Source organism: Neomonachus schauinslandi, chromosome 8 (genome assembly GCF_002201575.2).
Source record: "Neomonachus schauinslandi chromosome 8, ASM220157v2, whole genome shotgun sequence".
NCBI lineage: Eukaryota > Metazoa > Chordata > Mammalia > Carnivora > Phocidae > Neomonachus > Neomonachus schauinslandi.
In genome coordinates, this window is record NC_058410.1 from 115,388,493 (window position 1) to 115,405,159 (window position 16,667).

Sequence of the window (16,667 nt, forward strand, 5' to 3'; positions counted from 1 at the left end):
CCCCCCCCCCCCCCCCCCCCCCCAAGGCCGGACATTTGGGGACGTCCAGGTTGGCTCTGGTCCCAACAGACTGCCAGTTCTCTGCCAGTCTGTGGCTGCTGAGCAAGGCCTCATCTGTAAGGTGCAGGTTCCTTTCCCTCGATTCTGTTATCAAATTTTTTGCCAAGTATATTTATTTCTGGGCACTGCTGCGAATTCTTTTTGGGATGAGGCAGGTCTAAATGTAATTACAGGTGATCCTTGCACAGCACAAGGGTTAGGGGTGCCAACCCTGCGCAGTTGAACATCTGCGTATAAGTTTTGACTCCCTCAAAGCTTAACTATTAATAGCCTCTTGTTGACTGGAAACTTCACTGAAAACGTAAACAGTTGATTAACATGTATTTTGTATGTTATAGTTGTATACCGTGCTATTCCAATAAAGCAAGCTAGAAAAAAGAAAATGTTATCCAGAAAATCCTAAGGAAGAGAAAATACATTTATAGCACTGTACTGTATCAAGAAAAATCCACATACAAGTGGACCTGCACAGTTCAAACCCGTGTTGTTCAAGGGCCAGCTGTTTATAGCTGGGAGAAGAGGTTTGGACACTTTTGTCTCCAGAAATCTCTGCATCTGGCTAAACAGTTGTTTTGGGGAGGGGGGGCTTCCTCGAGGAGGGGTGACGGGAGGAGAGTTGAAGGACAGGTGGCCCTGTCCCAGAGGAGCAGGAGGGTGTTCTGGGTGGGAGAACTGCATGACTGGTGTGGCTCTTCCTGACATCTTCCTTCTGAGAGTGAGGAGGGGCAGCCTTCCTGGGAGACCAGCAGGCCTACGTGGGTTGGGGGAGCCTGGCCCATGGCAGAGAGTGCTGCCCCCCCAGGAGTGCCACAGACTTGCTGTGTGTCTTTGGACAGCCACTCTTCCTCTTTGCCTCTCAGTTTATCCACCTGTAAAATGGGGATAATTGCAGTCCCTACTTGGCTGGCTATTGTAAGAATGACAAAAACAGGTGAATTAGCCATCAAAAAGGCCAAGAAAGGGCCCGAGGGGGGCTGATTTTGAGGCCTGAGACCCCAGTGGTGAGCACTTGGCCTCTTCCTGATTGGGGTTCTCCCCCCTCCCATTGTGACTGTCCTCCCCTTTCTTCCTGACTTGCATGATGCCTTATATCCACGTCCCATTTTGCTGTAGACAGAATGATCATATGGATATTCTATGCAAATTCTCATTTTTAATGAGCCAGAAGGAAAGCTAATGACCATTTTACAGACATTTTGGGACCCAAGGGAGGCTTTGGGATTGGGGGAGGAAGCAGGACAAAGTGACAAGCAAGAGGAGAGGGGAGGGAGGGAGGAGAATGAAGATGGAGAGGGACACAGTTCCGGCTGCCGAGGGGGGTAGGGGAGAGGGAAGCACGGGCCCCATTTACCATCTCCCAGAGCCTGCCTTGCTTGCCTCATTTTATAGATAGGGAAATGGGCCCAGAGAGAGGAGGCAACTTGCCAGTCACCCCAGAAGGTGGGAGAAAAATATAACTATAACATTATTCAGGAAGAGAAATGTGCATGTTCTGCTGTGGACAATCCCTGGGCCTCCCCACTTTGGCCCTGGGTTCCGCCCAGCTCCCCATCTCTGGGGACAGTTCCTGGTTTAGCATGGTGCCCCTGGTCCCCAGAGCATACCTCACTGGCGCTGGGTCCTGGAAAGGAAAATGGAAAGGTGGAGGAGAAGGGGAAGATAAGCCGGAGAAAAGGAAAGTGGAGGCAGCCAAGACAAGGCTCTGGCTTGTGGGTCCTTATCTGTAAAATGGTCACTTAAGCCATGGGCTGATTGGGAGGAATTAATGAGAGAACATGTGAGCACTGCACGAACATAAGGGGCTGTGGAATAATGGGGGAGTGTGCGTGTATTTGTGTGTGTGAGAGAGAGAGAGAGAGAGAAGAGACAGGATGGGGTGGGGGATGACAGAAGAGGAAAGCAGGGAGACAGGAGCTGAAGATGGAGCCAAGAGACTTTCTGGACAGTAGGCCAACTCTTAATTAATTAATTAATTAGGTCGTTCCTCAACATCTGTTGTCTACTTCATAAATGGCTATCAGCTCCATGAGGGCAGGATTCTGGGTTGTCCTATTCATAGTTGTACCCACAGTGTCTAGGACAGCACCTGGTGCTTAGTAAGTGGTTGCTAATCAGTGAATGCTCTGAGCCCGGCAGCGGCCATCTCCCATAAATTTCATTCACTGTGCTAAGCTCAGTGATGGAGATGTTGGGATTGCTAAGGGTGCCCAAGGAAGAAGAAGCCTAGGGATACCCATGAAGGCTTCCTGGAGGAGTGGGCCATGCACTGAATCCTCAAGAATGGACAGGGGCTGACTTGAGGAAGGAGGAGTTTGGGAAGGGGAATTGGGCACAAAGGCAGAGAGAAAAGAGACTGAGCAAAGGGAGGAAGAGAGGGGCACCTTGGTGTGTGTTGGAAACTGTAGGTGCTGTTAGAGGTGGGGAGAGATGGGTGATGAGGGTGCAGGGCCTCAGGCGGGACTGGGCTGAGGAGTTTGGACTTTGCCTTGAGGGAGGTGAGAGCCACTGAGGCAGGGGAGTAGTGGAATGGGATTGGAGTTTGGGTGGGGAGGTAGTGGGCCGGGCTGGGCAGGCTGAGGTTTGTGTGTGGGTGTGGGGCTCTGGTCTGGTAAGATGGTGTTTACAGGAGTGGGGGTGCACAATGGGTTATGGCTGAGGGGTCAGCTGGCTGCTTCCAGGTGAGGCTGGACCTGCCCAGGAGCACTGTGCCAGCCTGGGGAGGGGCCAGGGCGGTGTGGGTGAGGACTGTCTTAGGCGAATCACGGCCCCTCTCTGCGCCCTGGTTTCAATCAAAAAGGAGCACTCCCTCCCTCAGCTCTGCTATGCGGGATGAGGGTCAGCTGAGCATCCCTTTCCCAGCTCCCCTGCTCCTGGATGCTCCCCTGAGACCCACTCAAGGCTGTTCCCAGGATCTAGGCCTGGAGCCCCTGTCTGAGTCCCTGTCTCTCTGCTCCGAGATGTGGACTAACAGTGTTGGGAGAGCCTGGGGAAGTTTTTTGGGGTGAGGTGGGCACTGCAGCTCAGGGCCCACACTGGGCCCTCAGCCCTAGACCTTTGTCCATCAGCCTCTACTAACCTGAGTCCCGGGCAGCCCAGCACCTCAAGAGAGCCTCTCATGGCACGCTGGGTCAGGCCGGTGTCCGCTGCTGTCCTCAATGCTGTCCTTCCGCTGTCCTCTGCTGAAGCCAGTTAATGGAGCACGTACACATTCACCGTCTGGGTCCTCCCTCCCAGGCGTGGCTCAGCAGCCCCATTTTCTGGCTGAGGAAGCTGAGGTCCAGTGGGGTGAAGGGATTGCAGGGGTAGATCAATGCCAGGGCTGGGAAGGCCCCCCAGTTTGCTGCGTGTCCTGCTGTTCTGCCACCCCTCCTGCTGGCCTGGCCTGAAGAGGAGGGGGAGAGGACTGGTGTGGGAGAGGGTCCGGGAGGACTTCATTACCCAGTGCCTGCTTGTAGCAGGTGGGGGGGTGCGGAGCCCGCCGCCGGCGGGGAGACATGCTTGGCCTGCCTGGGTAATTACATCTCAACATTTCATTTTGCTTGTCAGTTTCCACTTCCTGGGGATGTGGGCTCCTAAATATTTTATTCCGGCCTGCAGCCGCCTGTTCGTCCCTGGCCAGACCGCAGGCCCGGCAGCCAGCCCCTCGCCCCGGCCCCTGCCTGCCCAGCTGAGCCTCCGTCCCTGCTGTGGGGGTGGAGCTGGCCAGAGGTCATCTTCTTCACACCTCTGCCCCACACAGGGGTCCCCGCCACCAGCCCCTCATTGGCTTCTCTTCTCAAGGGGTCTGGTGTGAAGAGGCTAGGCAGACAACATTGCTGGAAATGAGGCTCTGTTCAACCACTGTTGGTTAGTACCTACTGTGTGCTTGGCACTCTGCTGGAAACAGGGGAGTTAGAAAGGAGAAAGACACAGTCTCCCCTTAAAGGGGCGTATGGACTGATGGGGGGAGCCAACGATAATATTACAATACAAACACTTACTGAGTGCGTGTGCGCCTGGCAGCGTTCAGAGCACCTTTCGTATTTTCCCTTATTCTTCACACTCTAGTACAGGGACATAAGGCCCAGAGAGGTAAGTAACTTGTCCAAGGTCACCCAGCTAAGAAGTGGCAGAGCTGGGAGGCCTCATGCCCTGAAGCAGGGGAGTTACCGAATGGGCCCAGCTCAGGCAGAGGAGGGGCGAGCTGGTGGAGAGGGTGTGAGGCGAGCCTAAGTGGACACGGTGAGTTCCGGCTGGGGCAGAGGTCTGGCATGTTTCCAGGGGGAAGAGGAGGAGAAAGGGAGCCCCTACGGGTGTTGGGCGGGTAGAGGAGCAGGAAGGGTATTTCCGGCAGAGAGACCGGCTGAGGCTGAGGGTGGGAACATCCAAGTTCACTTGGAGAAAGAGGTCCTGCTGTGGTAGAATGTGGAGTTTGAGGCCGAGGAGGCAGGGGGTGTCACTGGAGCTGGGGGTCTTGTTCTGTGCGGGGCTGCTCGGCAGAGGACTCTGAGCGAACACTCAGCAGTCCTGGGTCTGGCTGACCCCTGACTTGCTGTGTGAGCCTTGGGCAGACTCTTCCTGCTCTGAGCCAAATCTGAGAAGTGGGTAGGATTCCTTCAATCAGAGGATGCCGGCCCTGGCCACTGAGAGTCAGGGAAGGTGCGGCCTGGGGGGCTGTGTCGGGGCAGGGGCCTCCCGGGGAGAGGAAGCCCTGGGGGGAGACGGGTAGGAACCAGCCTCTCACCACCACCTGTCTTGAAACCTCTTTGCTTCCTTTTCTATTTTTTTCCCTGCCTTTCTCGCTTTAAGGGTGTTTTGCCTAAATGGGTTTGTGTTAAGATATTAGGTCGATCACTCAGCAAATTTCCCTCTGCTCAGAGCTGAGCGCCATGAATAATGCAGCTCTGAACAACGCTGCCACTGCCCAGTGGCCTCCTGCGGGGGGGACAGCAGCACTCAGCTCAGAGGCACTGAGCCCCACGGCTGCCCTGACGAGTCCCCCCAAACCTGCACCCTCTTCTCCCCCCAGATATCCCCTCGGAGGCCCGGCCTGTCCACGGGGTGACCCCTTCAATCCTCACAACAGCCCTGCGTGTCTGGGGTGGGGGTAATGTCATCGCGTGTTATAGACGCAGAAATGGACGTTCGGAGAGGTTGGGCAAAGGAGCTTTTACCACGAAGCAAGTAGGTGGTTGAAGTGAGACATGGGCCCCGCTGTGGCCACACTCAGCCTCTCCTGGTGTCACACCAGGACAGCTCTTTGATGCCTGTGTCCCCTGCACCCCCAGAGCCAGGCCTGTTCTCCACAGGGTAGAGGCAGAGGGAGAGGGTTTCAGCAGGAAGACAGGATTTGCCTCAGTTGGAGGGGCCACCAAAGCTGCGCGGTAAATGGTTGTTGGATGACAGGGATGCTGGACCCCGCCGTCAGTCACTAACCGCCCCCCAATGGCACTCCCCAGCCAGGCCCCCCTCTGAACCAGTAGCAGAGGGTAGGTGTGAATGGTGCCGAGGTGTGGTCCGGCTGGCCTGGCAGCTTCGAGGACGTGTGGACACACGACTCGTGTGCCGGCAGGCAGAGCTTCGTGGCCGTGTGGCTGTGGGGGCCCAGGTGTGGCGAGTGGTCGCGTGAGGCTGTGTGGTCGCCGTGGGAGCTTGCGTGGCTGTGGGATTGGGTGAGTGGCGCCCGTGTATGGCCAGGTGTGTGTCCTGGTGGCCGCGAGGCTGCACACAGTTGTCATCCGGTTTGTGCCTGTGATGGGTGGGACTGTGTGTGTCCTCGTGAGGGTCTGTGGCCCTGAGGTTGTGTGAGATTGTGATATGTGATCTGTGAGGGTGTGTGTTGCCGTGTGTGCATGTGTGTGCGTTGGGAGGGGGCGGCTGGGAGTGGTGGGAGGTGCTGAGATTATTCAGGAAGAGAAACGTGCATGTTCTGCTCTGGACAATCCCTGGGCCTCCCCGCTTTGGCCCTGGGTTCCGCCCCGCTCCCCATCTCTGGGGACAGTTCCTGGTTTAGCATGGTGCCCCTGGTCCCCAGAGCATACCTCACTGGGGCTGGGTCCTGGCCCGGGCTGGGTGAGGAGGTCTCTGTCTTCCCGGCTCCTGCCCTCCTGCATGAGCAGCTCCTACGCCTACTCGCCTCACCTGTTCCGCAGAGGCCTTGGCTCCAGGAGGCAAACCCAGGCCTTCACAGACTCCACCACACTTGACCCTCACTCCAACTCCACCCCGTGTGGCTTCTTTAAGTCCTTTCCCATGTTGCAGTTGGAAAGTCTGATGCTCAGAGAGGCTAAGTGACTTGTCCAAAGTCACACGGTGAGTGAGCTATGGAGCCAGCATGCTCTGCCTCAGGATGGAGGGGCGGAGGGAGCTGAACGCAGGTGTAACACTCATGCTTTGCACAAACCTTTGGTGGAGCGCGATAGGGAGGCACCTCCAGGTGGGAAACCGGGGGACTGTCTTCCCCTCCCAGTCCCTTGGTACTGGGTCTTCCTGGCTCCAGCCAAATCTCTCACAGGGGGCCCAGCACTTCCCTAGGGCTGGAGTCATGCTGGCCACAGCAGGGAGGGTGAATATTCTACTTCATGCCCTTCTCCAACTGGCCCTGCTGTCTTCAGACTCTGAGGACCTGCCAGTTTGCATGGCTATCTTATACTTTTCTTCACTTCTTCTTTTTGTTGTTTTTTTTTTTTAAGTAAACTCTACCCCCAATGTGGGACTTGAACTCACGACCCCAAGATCAAGAGTCGCGTGCTCTACCGACTGAGCCAGCCACGGGCCCCTTCACTCGTTCTTCTTTTGCACATACATTTCCAAAGCGCTCATAGCAAGGAATTTGCATCTAGGTGGAGAAGCAAAATCTCAAGGCAAGGCAGGACTGAGAGAGATGTCCAGGTGTGTGTGATGTCCAGCCCCTGCGTGTGCATGGAGTTCACGAGTGCGTCCTGCAAGGGCAGATGCTGTGAATGGATTATCTTTGTAGCCCAGAGCCTGGCATGAAGTAGGTGCCAGGCGCAAAGTGGGTACCCAGTGCCTTTGCATACAGATGTCTGGGCACTCGGTGTGACCAGGCGGTGGCTCAGAGCGGAGGTCACGGTGGGTTGCAGGGCTAAGGAAGCTCCCAGAGGAGGTGGAAGGGTTTGAGCAGGTGCAGGTGTCCACCTTGGATTCCCACAGAGTCTCTGCCCCAACACCAGTGCTAGCAGCTCTGGCCCCTTCCACCCCCATCAGTCGGGTACTCAGTGGCTCATTCATGCAGCAACGATGAATCAGTGCCCGTCTCTCGAGCAGGTGCGGCATGATTGCTGGGCCCCTTGAGGCTCTGAGTGGAGTTGCAGACACTAAGGAGATAACCAAGGCCCAGTGAGGGAAGGCTGCAGAGGGTCACTGCAGCGCCAGGTGGGGGCCCTCCCGGCTGGGGGAGCAGCCTCTGCAAAGGCCCGTGGAGGCGGCGGATGTGGTCGGATGGCAGGTTCTCATAGGGAGCCGGGTAAGGCTGGATGTTGTAGACCTCGAGTCCCTGTCTCTGTCTCCCTCTCCGTCTCTGTCTCTCTCTCTTTCTCTCACACTCACACACACACACACACACACACACACACACACACACACGGAGCCACAGAGGGTTGTAGGCAGGGAGCTGTGTGTCAGATGGAGGCTGGAGTGGACACTAGATAGTGGGGAGTAGGTCCGGGAGCAAGAGCAGAAAGGGACAGTGGCCATGAACCAGGCCTGAGCTGCCCCCTGCCCTCCCCCCCGCCCCGCCACCCCAGAGGCCTTGAGCCCGCTGTGGAGCCCCAGACCCAGCTGGAACCAGAGCTGGTTGGAGTCTGGGCCCATCCTCACTGTCTCCCACAGCCTTACTCAGCCTGCAACAGCCACGGGTCAGGGGCATTCTCTCAGAGCCTGGGCTCTTCCCGACCTCAAAACCCCTCAGGCCAAAGGTCTGCTGCCTGAAAACAAAAGTAGCACTGGAATAGTCACTGACCCCTCTGAGTAGCTCCCTTTCCTGAGAGCGGATTTGGGAAGAGGGCCTGGCTTTTGGACAGAAGGAAAGAAGGGCAGGGCCATGCGTGTGTGTGTGTGTGTGTGCATGTGTGTGCGCGCACGCGCACTCATGCATGTGTGTGGCCATATGGTCCAGGGTAACTCCCAGCCTTCCCCCCACCCCCCCCTCTGCTGGGAACCTATGGGAGCCTGGGGGCCCCCCTTGGGTTGTCTAACTCCCCCCACCTTTCTCTCTATGTTGTAATTTGCTGCCTTCACATTTTGCCATAATGTAGATTTTTCCACTTGATTTCCCAGGATTTGTCTTTTCATTGTTTTTCTCCCTTTTTAAATTTAAAAGGACAAACAAAAGAAAAAGCAAGGAAACGAGAAAGAGAAAGCGGAGAGGAGCCCACATCTGTGCTGGCCTCCTGAGGCTGCTTGCCTGCCCTGTGAGGGGACAGGCCTTCCTGGGCCACCTGCACGCTTCAGCCGCAGGGAAATTTCTCCTCCCTGGTCTGGAGCCCAGCACCCGGGTTGTAGAGTGTGATCCCGGGGCCCTGGGTGCTGGAGAGAGACCGCGTGGCTGTGGTGTCCCCCTGGGGAGCCATGGGTGCAGCGCCCTGTCCTGGCCACTCTGCCTCATGGGGCCCACCCCACTGCCTGCGTGCTAGCCGCTTAGCTCCTTCCTCAGGGCCTGGCAAGGGTAGGTCTCCTGGTGAGTGAATGAGAATAGGATGAGGACACAGATGTCCAAGCCGGGAGGGTGAGTCCCCTGGGGAGGAACCAGAGAGCCCAGGTCCCTGACTGCCCCCACCGTGGGGGTGGTCTTGGCTGAAAGCAGGCTGCTCTGGTGGGAGGCCTTTTCTCTCTGCCTGCCCTGGCTGCCAGGGTGGGCACAGCCCACAAGGGGGGGTGCTGTGAAGGCAGGGGATCTGGGGATTGCTTGGGGGGATGGCAGGATGGTGGGGAAGGCGTATTTAGACAGGTGGAGTGGGGAGAGCCATCTGGTGGGGGGGCAGGGAGGTGTGGAGAGGAGGAGGAAGCTGGGCGCAGGTATAGTGTGTGCAAACCCGAGTCCCCTGGGGCATTAGGGAGACCCCTCCAGGTGGGAAGTCTGGCTGACTGACTCCCCCTGGGTGTCCCTTAACGCAGCGCCCCTTCGTGCCTGCCCTGCTGGTTTCTGCCCGTCCCCGTCCTCAGACAAGCTCCCCGGATCGTCCGTGCTGATGGAGGGAGCCAGGCACACACAATCCCGGGCAGCGGTGGACAGAAAAACGAGGTCATTTCAGCAGCGAGCTCTCACTTGAGGGTGGGATTTACAGGTCCAGAGTGTTTTCAATTCCTGGCTCGCAGGCAAGGCAGCAGCTCCTAGGGAAAAGTCAGAGCAGAGTCCAAAGTGGCCTCTGCCTCCTGAACTGCACGGCCTGGCCTGAGCCCCCTGTCCTCCAGGACACACCAGAGTGGGCCGAGGGGATGCCGCCCCCACCTCCCACCCTCAGTTCACCCTGCTGGTTTCCTCCTCCGCCTCCAAGAGGTTTTCTGCCACTGCGAGTAGGCTGTCTGAGGGTAGGGGCTCTGGCTTCCTCCCAGCTGTGTCCTAGCATCTGGAACTTACCAGGCACCTAATGAGCTCAGTAAACATTTGTTGACTGCATGAAGGGAAAGCAGTGGGAGCACGTAGGCGGGGTGTGTTGGCCAAAGTGTGGTGAAGCGTGGAGAAGCAGGCAGTGGGCCCCGCACCCAGGGGGCCGTCCCCTGCCACTGTGTGCTCCTGCCAGCCAGGAGGGCTGTCCCCTTGCACTCCTCCTCGGCCGATCGCTCTCTTTTCTGGTCTTGCTTTTCCCAACTAGACCGTGAGCTCCAAGGGAGGGATCTTCCTTGCTATCATTTCTCAGCATCTGATTGTGCCAGGAACCGAGCAAGGCACTTTTTGAATGGGAATGCATGAATAAATGCCTGAATGAATGAACACACCAACGCACAGACCCGGCCTTGCCCTTGGGGAGTGCAGTGGGGGGCAGGCGCTGACACAGGTACATCGACTGGACCTGAAGAACACCCGGAAGGGTCATCAGACCGCAAATGGAAAGGGCTCAGAGACCACAGAATACAACAGGAAACCAGGATCAAGTTTCGCTAGTGGGGTCTCTATGCCACATTCAAGTCAGGGCAGGTGCCTGGAGGGGAAGATAGGATTTCAGGAGCCAGAAGGCTGGCGGGCACCCCATTCTCCTCCCCTCCAGCGCACTGTGGATGCCACTGGGCTGGGAGTGGCTGAGGGGCTCCATTTCACAGACGAAAAATGGAGGCTGGGCTGTGTCCCGGTGTTCTCCATCAGGCAGCCCACGTGAGGCCTAGAACACCGTCATTGCGGCTTGTGTGTGACAGGAGTTTTGTCTGGTTTGGGTTCTGGGGTCCACGTTCACTAAGCATTGACATTTTGCCATATTTGCTTCTGACTATTATTTAAAGAAAGAAAGTGCGGATTGTCTAGAAGACAACTCCCCCCTCTCCCGTCCCCCTTGCCCTGTGGAGACCTTCTCGGTCTCATTATTTTGCTTCCCTCCCTTGAGGTGACCACGACCCTGAAGGTGGTGGGTTCCCTTCTTGCCCTTGCTTAGTCATTCAGCATGCATTTATTGAGCACCTACTATGTGCCCAGCACTGTTCTAGGCACTGGGGAGGTTGCAACCAATGCAACGGACAGGAGCTCCTGCCTTCACATGGCTTTTGCTCATATGGATGTGTATCTCTGTATATGCTAAGGCTTATTACATGTGGTCTTTAAGTTTCTCATAAACAGGACAGATCACTTTGCGATTTGCCTTTTTGATCAACTTCCGGTTCTCAGGATTTTTATTGTGCCAAAACATGAGAGCTGTTTTCTTTCCATTGTACAAACACCACAGTTTATCCGTTCTTCTGTTGTAAAATATTTAGGTCATTTCCGTGTGTTTGCTGTTTCAAACAGTGCTGTGGTGTCCGCCTGCCTGGGGCTCCTGGGGCCCACGTGCGGGTTCTGCGCCCCCACAGGGGGCGTGCCTCCACACTCCACTTTACTACATGTCTCCACGTGGTCTCCAAAGGGTTCGGTGGACCCTCCCCCACTGAATGGTCCAGCTTTCCGGGATCAGCAGCAGGGCCTTGAGGGTTGGGATCATCCTCGTCTGTTTTGACCAGTGGGAGGGGAAGGTGTGGAGAGAGGGCGGGCTGGGCCCTCACTGCAGGGCTGGGGGAGGGAGGGCGTTGGAGGTGGGGCCCAGGGAGTTGAGGGGACGCCCCAGCATTCACTGCTTGTTCAGTTGGCGCTGTGACAACACAGGCCAGAAGCCACAGAGCGCTGGCCTGGATTTGAAACCCCCTGGTGCCGGGGTGAGAGCCTCAGCTGGAGGTGGGCTCTGCCCCAGCTGCCGCGTGCCCCTGGGCAAAGGGTGGCTCCTGTCCGGCCTCCTTCTCCTCGCTCCCTGCCCAGCTTGGGCCCGGAGATCTCTGAGGTCCCTACGCCTCCATGTGTTCAGATGTGCTTGGCAAGTGGCTGTGGCTTCGTGCCCATGGTCCTGCGAGTGGACGCACTGACCTGGTGGACAGCAGAGCTTGCAGCTGGCAGCTGGGTGCTTGCTGGGGGGCTGGGAGGTTGGGGTGTGGAGTGAGGGGCTTGCTAAGGGGGGCTTCGGGGGACCCCAGACTCCTCCATGCCCCTTGCCTTCTTATGACCTGTGCCTGGAGTCTGAGAGAGGTAGAAGGTTCTAGCTTCTGAGCGGAGATAGGGAGTGGGCTTGTTCCTTGTTCCTTAGGTTTAATTCAATTCTGTTTACTGTCCGTATTTTATCCAAAGAGAGAGGCCACCGGGGGAAAGGAGTAGGGGTGCAGAGAAGGGCGCCCTCCCTGCTAGAGAGGTTTGAAGAAGGAATCCCAGGCGGGTGTTAGCCACGGCCCCCACGGTGATGGTGATGGATCTGCAGCGGCTGGGATGGCGGGCAAGAGGGCTGGCGGGCTTGGTGTGTGATTGGGGTCTTTTGTGGGGGGAGGGGCTGCAGGAAGTAGGGGTCCGCAGAGACCCAGTGACCCAGGCCTTTTCTTTCTCTGCCTGAGAGAGGGTCTGGACACAGACCCCGATTGCAGTCCCACTACGGGCTGTGTGACCTCCGGGGGACTACCCAGCACGTCTGAGCCTCAGCCCTCATCTGTAAGATGGGACTATTAGTCCCTGCCCCGGGAGGTGTGAGGACTCCCTGCCAGGCTTGCAGGGGCTGCTTCAGTAAATGCTGGGCCCTCGGGGGCTGCTCCGGTCCTCTGGCTGCAGCGGGGGCCGGGAGGGCAGCTGAGGTAGAGGCTGTGCTACTCGCTGCTGGGAGCTCGTGTTACACCAGCAGAGGCCCTGGTGAGCCAGCCGCTTAATCCCTATTCTGGGGTCCCTGAGCAGCCAGGCTGACATTTGGGCCACAGTGCACCGGGATCCTGTGGGTACTTGGTTTCTCACCTCGGGGCAGTGACAGCAGTGGGCACTTCGTCCAGAGCAGGCCATGTGCCCAGACGTGCCCATGTCTACAGGCCGCAGGTGTTTCCTTGACCTTGTCCCCCAACTCCTTCCCCACGTGGCCTGAGCCGTGGCACAATGGACTGGCTGAGGGGGTGGCTGTGGGAGCCAGACAGCCTGTGTTTAAACCCCCACCCTACTCCTGGCTATCTGTGTGACCTTGGGAAGCCCCTTAACCTCTCTGTGCCTCAGTTTCTTCGTCTAGAACTTGGAGATGTGCCGATGACACCCCAGTTGAATGAATCCATGTAAGATTTGCAGTTATATTCAACACGCAGTAGATGCTTCTTAAACCGTTCCCTGGTATTTTCGAGCTCTGCCGAACCCCCCAAACTCCCCTCCAGTCGCCTCCTCCTCTTGTGGTTGTAAGAGTATCCTGCTCAGACCGTACTCCTGTCTCAAGTACCTCGAGGCTCACTCACATTCTAGCTGACGGAGCTGTGGTCATTTAATTCTTCTTCCCCCCAGAGAAAAGAAACGTGCAAGATATGCCTGGGGCTGTCGGTGGGGCTGGGGGGGGGCGGGACCACCCCCGCGGATCCTCCTAGGGGGGCATGGCCCAGAAATAAAACCTGATCTGCAAGTTTCTTCCCGTTGGAGGACAATTAACTCCCATTCCCTGCTTCCCTCCCTTCTGCCCCTGGCCCCCCTCTTCCCTCCTGGAGCCAGGTGGCTCATCCTCACCGCACCGCCCCCTCCGGTCCAGCCGCTTCCCCTTGTCCATCTGTCTCTCCAGATGGGGGGGAAATGTCACAATTGGCCCACTTTCTAACTGGAAAGGAACCATATGGAGGGTTTAGCCAGAAGCTGAGCGTCTGCCCAGCCGCCATTAGGGCAAGGCCAGCGCTGTGGGCAACAGAAGGGCTCCCCTTGGCTCTCTCTGTGGGACCCGCGTCTGGAGAGACCAGTCCTGCCCAAGGACCCTGCCTCCTTCTCTCCCTTCCCCGGGATCTTCTGGTGGCCCTGGTCTTCTCTAGTGCTTGGGACTTCTTTGGTGCCTTAGGAGAGAGCCAAGGAGCTTGGCCAGCCTGCAAGAGGCAGAAAGTAAGGGAGGTGGGTTCTAGTCAGGGGCAGGGGCAGAGGACCATGGCTGCTTTGCCAGCCGTGGAGAACCAGAGGGTCCACTTCCTGGGGACAGGGATGTGAGTGCGTGTGTGTCATTTGGCCCCACGCCTGGCAGGTGCCCGGCATAGAACAGTCCCCCTTCTAGTGGGTGTACCTTGTTTCTCCCCAGAATGCCCCCTATCTGGCTGTGTATGCCTCCTCCCTCAGACTCAGCTCAGGGTCACCGCCTTTGGGCAGCCTTCCCTGGTTGCCACCTCCCTGCCCAAAGGTAGAGCCTCCTTCTTGAGTGGGGCTGGGTGTTGGCATTTCTCCTGGTGGGGCTGGTGGGTGGGCCTCCCACAGAGGGGCATGGAGTCTGTGCAGGAGCGTCAGGTGGCCCCAGCATGTGCCAAGAGACCATTTGGAGGCCCACGGGTAGCAGCCAGGTACCCAACCGAGGTAGATGGTTTGAGGCATTGCTGGGTCCCCGAGGGATCGTGTTTGGGGTGGAGCTGGGCTGAGACCTTTGAGTAGGACCCGGAGGAGACTGACAGTCTTAGATAAAGGATCGGCTTCATTAAGAATAATCCCCCATGCTTTTCTATCAGCTGAGCCCTGACTCTGCCACCTGGGGCGCTGGGGTTCTTAATCCAGGGAGGCTCCCTGCTCTGTATCGCAGTAGGGGCAGGGGACTGTGTGGCTTTGGGCAAGCTACTTCTCCTCTCTAGGGTCCTCGTCAGTCCAGGGCTGTTGATAACAGCAACAGTACTCCTCAAGTGCTTTCGTACCAGGAGGTCAGCTGGGATTTCAGTGCACGGAGGACACTTGTCCCCCGCCTGCACTGGACGCATGCCTAAGGCTAGGAACTGGCTGGGTGAAGTCTAAGGTGCTCCCAGGGTTTCTGTGAGCCCCACAGCCTGGGTGTGAATCTGGCCCTCGAGGTATTGACTCTGAGTTCTGGATGCTTCCAATGGCCTGGGGGCTGGGCTTCTTGTAGGGGAATGAGCTCAAGAGATAGTCAGGCCCTGGCCCCTGGCCCCTCCTCCAGGAGCCAGCTAGGTGGCAGTGGGCCAGAGGAGGAGAGACGGGAGGGCTCCCAAAGACCCCCCGACCCCTTCAGAACTCCTCTGGTCACCCCACCTGGAGCACTCCGTTAGAATGGTTTTCCTGGGGGCTCTTGAACTGGGACTGGGGGTAGAGGCGTCAAGGCACGCTGTGGGAGCTGGGGAGCCCCACCTACTGAAGACCTTGGAAAGGAGAGCCTAGGACGACCTGGAGCGATGGGCCTGGGATGGACGGGTGTGAGTCAGCAGCTGTGTGCAGTGCTCTTGTCAAGGGGCCTGTTGATGAGCACGTGATCCAGGGACAAGAGCCCTGGGAGGTGCGTGTGGATGTGGATGCATGGTGTGCTGATAGCCCAGGGTGGGCAACTTGCTCTCTTCTCAGATTTACTCCTCCAAAAAAAACTTTATGAGGTGGTTTCAATGAAAATAACCATCATTTACTAAGTACTCCCTGTGTGCCAGATATTCTTGTATTTATGTGCACTAACTCGCTTAGCTTTGTAACAACCCTGTGAAGTAAGTAGTATCTTCACTTTATAGATGATGTATCTGAGGCACAGAGAGGCTCAGTAACCACCCTGAGGTCACACAGCAGTAAGTAGCAGAGCTGAGATTTAAACGCAGGCCATCTAGCTCCTAAACAGGATGCTGTATTGCCTCTTGCTGGAAGCCTCTGTTTTATATAGGGGGGTACTGAGGCACAGAGAACTGAAGTGACATGCCCAGGGTCATCCAGCTGGTGAGTGGTGGAATCCTGAGTTGTACCGTGGCTGTTCTCCAGCCTGGGCCTGGAGATAAGGACGTGGGAGCTAGGAGTCTGGCTGGGGGGCCGTGAACAGCCCCTGGCCTCCGTCTCCTGGAGGGAGTGTGTGTTGGGGGGCGTGGGGTGAGACGGGGAGAGACTGGCGCTGCCCGGCTTCCCCCGGGGCTGACTGGTGCCCCTTCCCACAGGGGGGGTGTGCATCGCTCAGTCGGTGAAGATACCGCGGGAACCTAAGCCCGGGGAGTTTGACAAGATCATCCGGCGCCTCCTGGAGACCTCAAACGCCAGGGCGGTCATCATCTTTGCCAATGAGGATGACATCAGGTGAGATCAGGCCGCAGCTGGGCGGGGATTGGGAGCCGGTCATGGGGAGAGCTCCAGATCCTGCTGGAGACCTTCCTAGACAAGCCCGACCCCACTGTAGGATCCAGAGAGGTGGGGTGGGAGACCCCTCAGGTTGGGGCATAGGCTGCTGCTAATGGGCACCCCTTCCCCCACCTCCTCGTTTCCTGCATCCATTCTACCAACTGGGGATGGTAAGCAGGTACTTTAACAGTGGAGCTAAGGCCCTGGGCTTTCAGCCAAAGCACCTAGGTTCTAATCCTGCTCTCCCTCCTCCTAGCTGTGTGACCTGAGGCAAGTTTCTCAACCTCTCTGTGCCTCTTTTCTGCTTCAAAAAAAGGTGGGGGCACCTAAGGATGCCTGCCTGATAGTGTTATTTGAGAACTGAATGCAGGAACGTGCATAAAGGGCTTCGAGCCGAGTCCAGCACGCAGCAGGTGCCCAGGGCATGCAGAGCCCCTGTCAGCCCCTGGCTCCCCTCTTTGGCAAAGCTTGGAGTAGTGGGAAGAGGCCTGGGCTGTGGGTCCAGTCCCGGCTTGGGTACACACTCACGGTGGGCAGTGTCGTCCCCTCCCTGGGCCTCAGTCTCTGCATGTGCAGAGGAAACAGGTAGACTTTTGGGTGCCAGGACCATGCAGTGCAAATGCTGGGCCAGTCCAGCTCTCTGCACATCTGCTTCTGGCCCTGAGTCAGAAGCTCGGGTGCACTGAAAAGCACCCATCTTAACCCATTTCCCTTCCTCCTGCCTCTTCCCCTGCTACTACCTCTCAGACTGATGTCAGAGCCAAGATGGGCCAGGCGTCTGCCATTGTCCTGTTCGGTGGGGAGAGACACAAGCTCTGAGCTCGGGGAGCCCTAGTCTGAGGGGAGACACAGTCCTGCCTCAGGGAGCCTC

General features: G+C 57.4%; 1 protein-coding gene across 2 annotated transcripts in view; it reads left to right on the plus strand.

Moving 5' to 3' along the window:
- Positions 1-16,667, plus strand: part of GRM4 (glutamate metabotropic receptor 4) — a 105,143-nt gene that overhangs the window by 53,182 nt on the left and 35,294 nt on the right. For both annotated transcript variants that reach the window (XM_021684584.1, XM_021684585.1), the window contains exon 3: positions 15,619-15,754. In XM_021684584.1, coding sequence (XP_021540259.1) covers positions 15,619-15,754 — 136 coding nt within the window. The remainder of the gene's footprint in view (positions 1-15,618; positions 15,755-16,667) is intronic.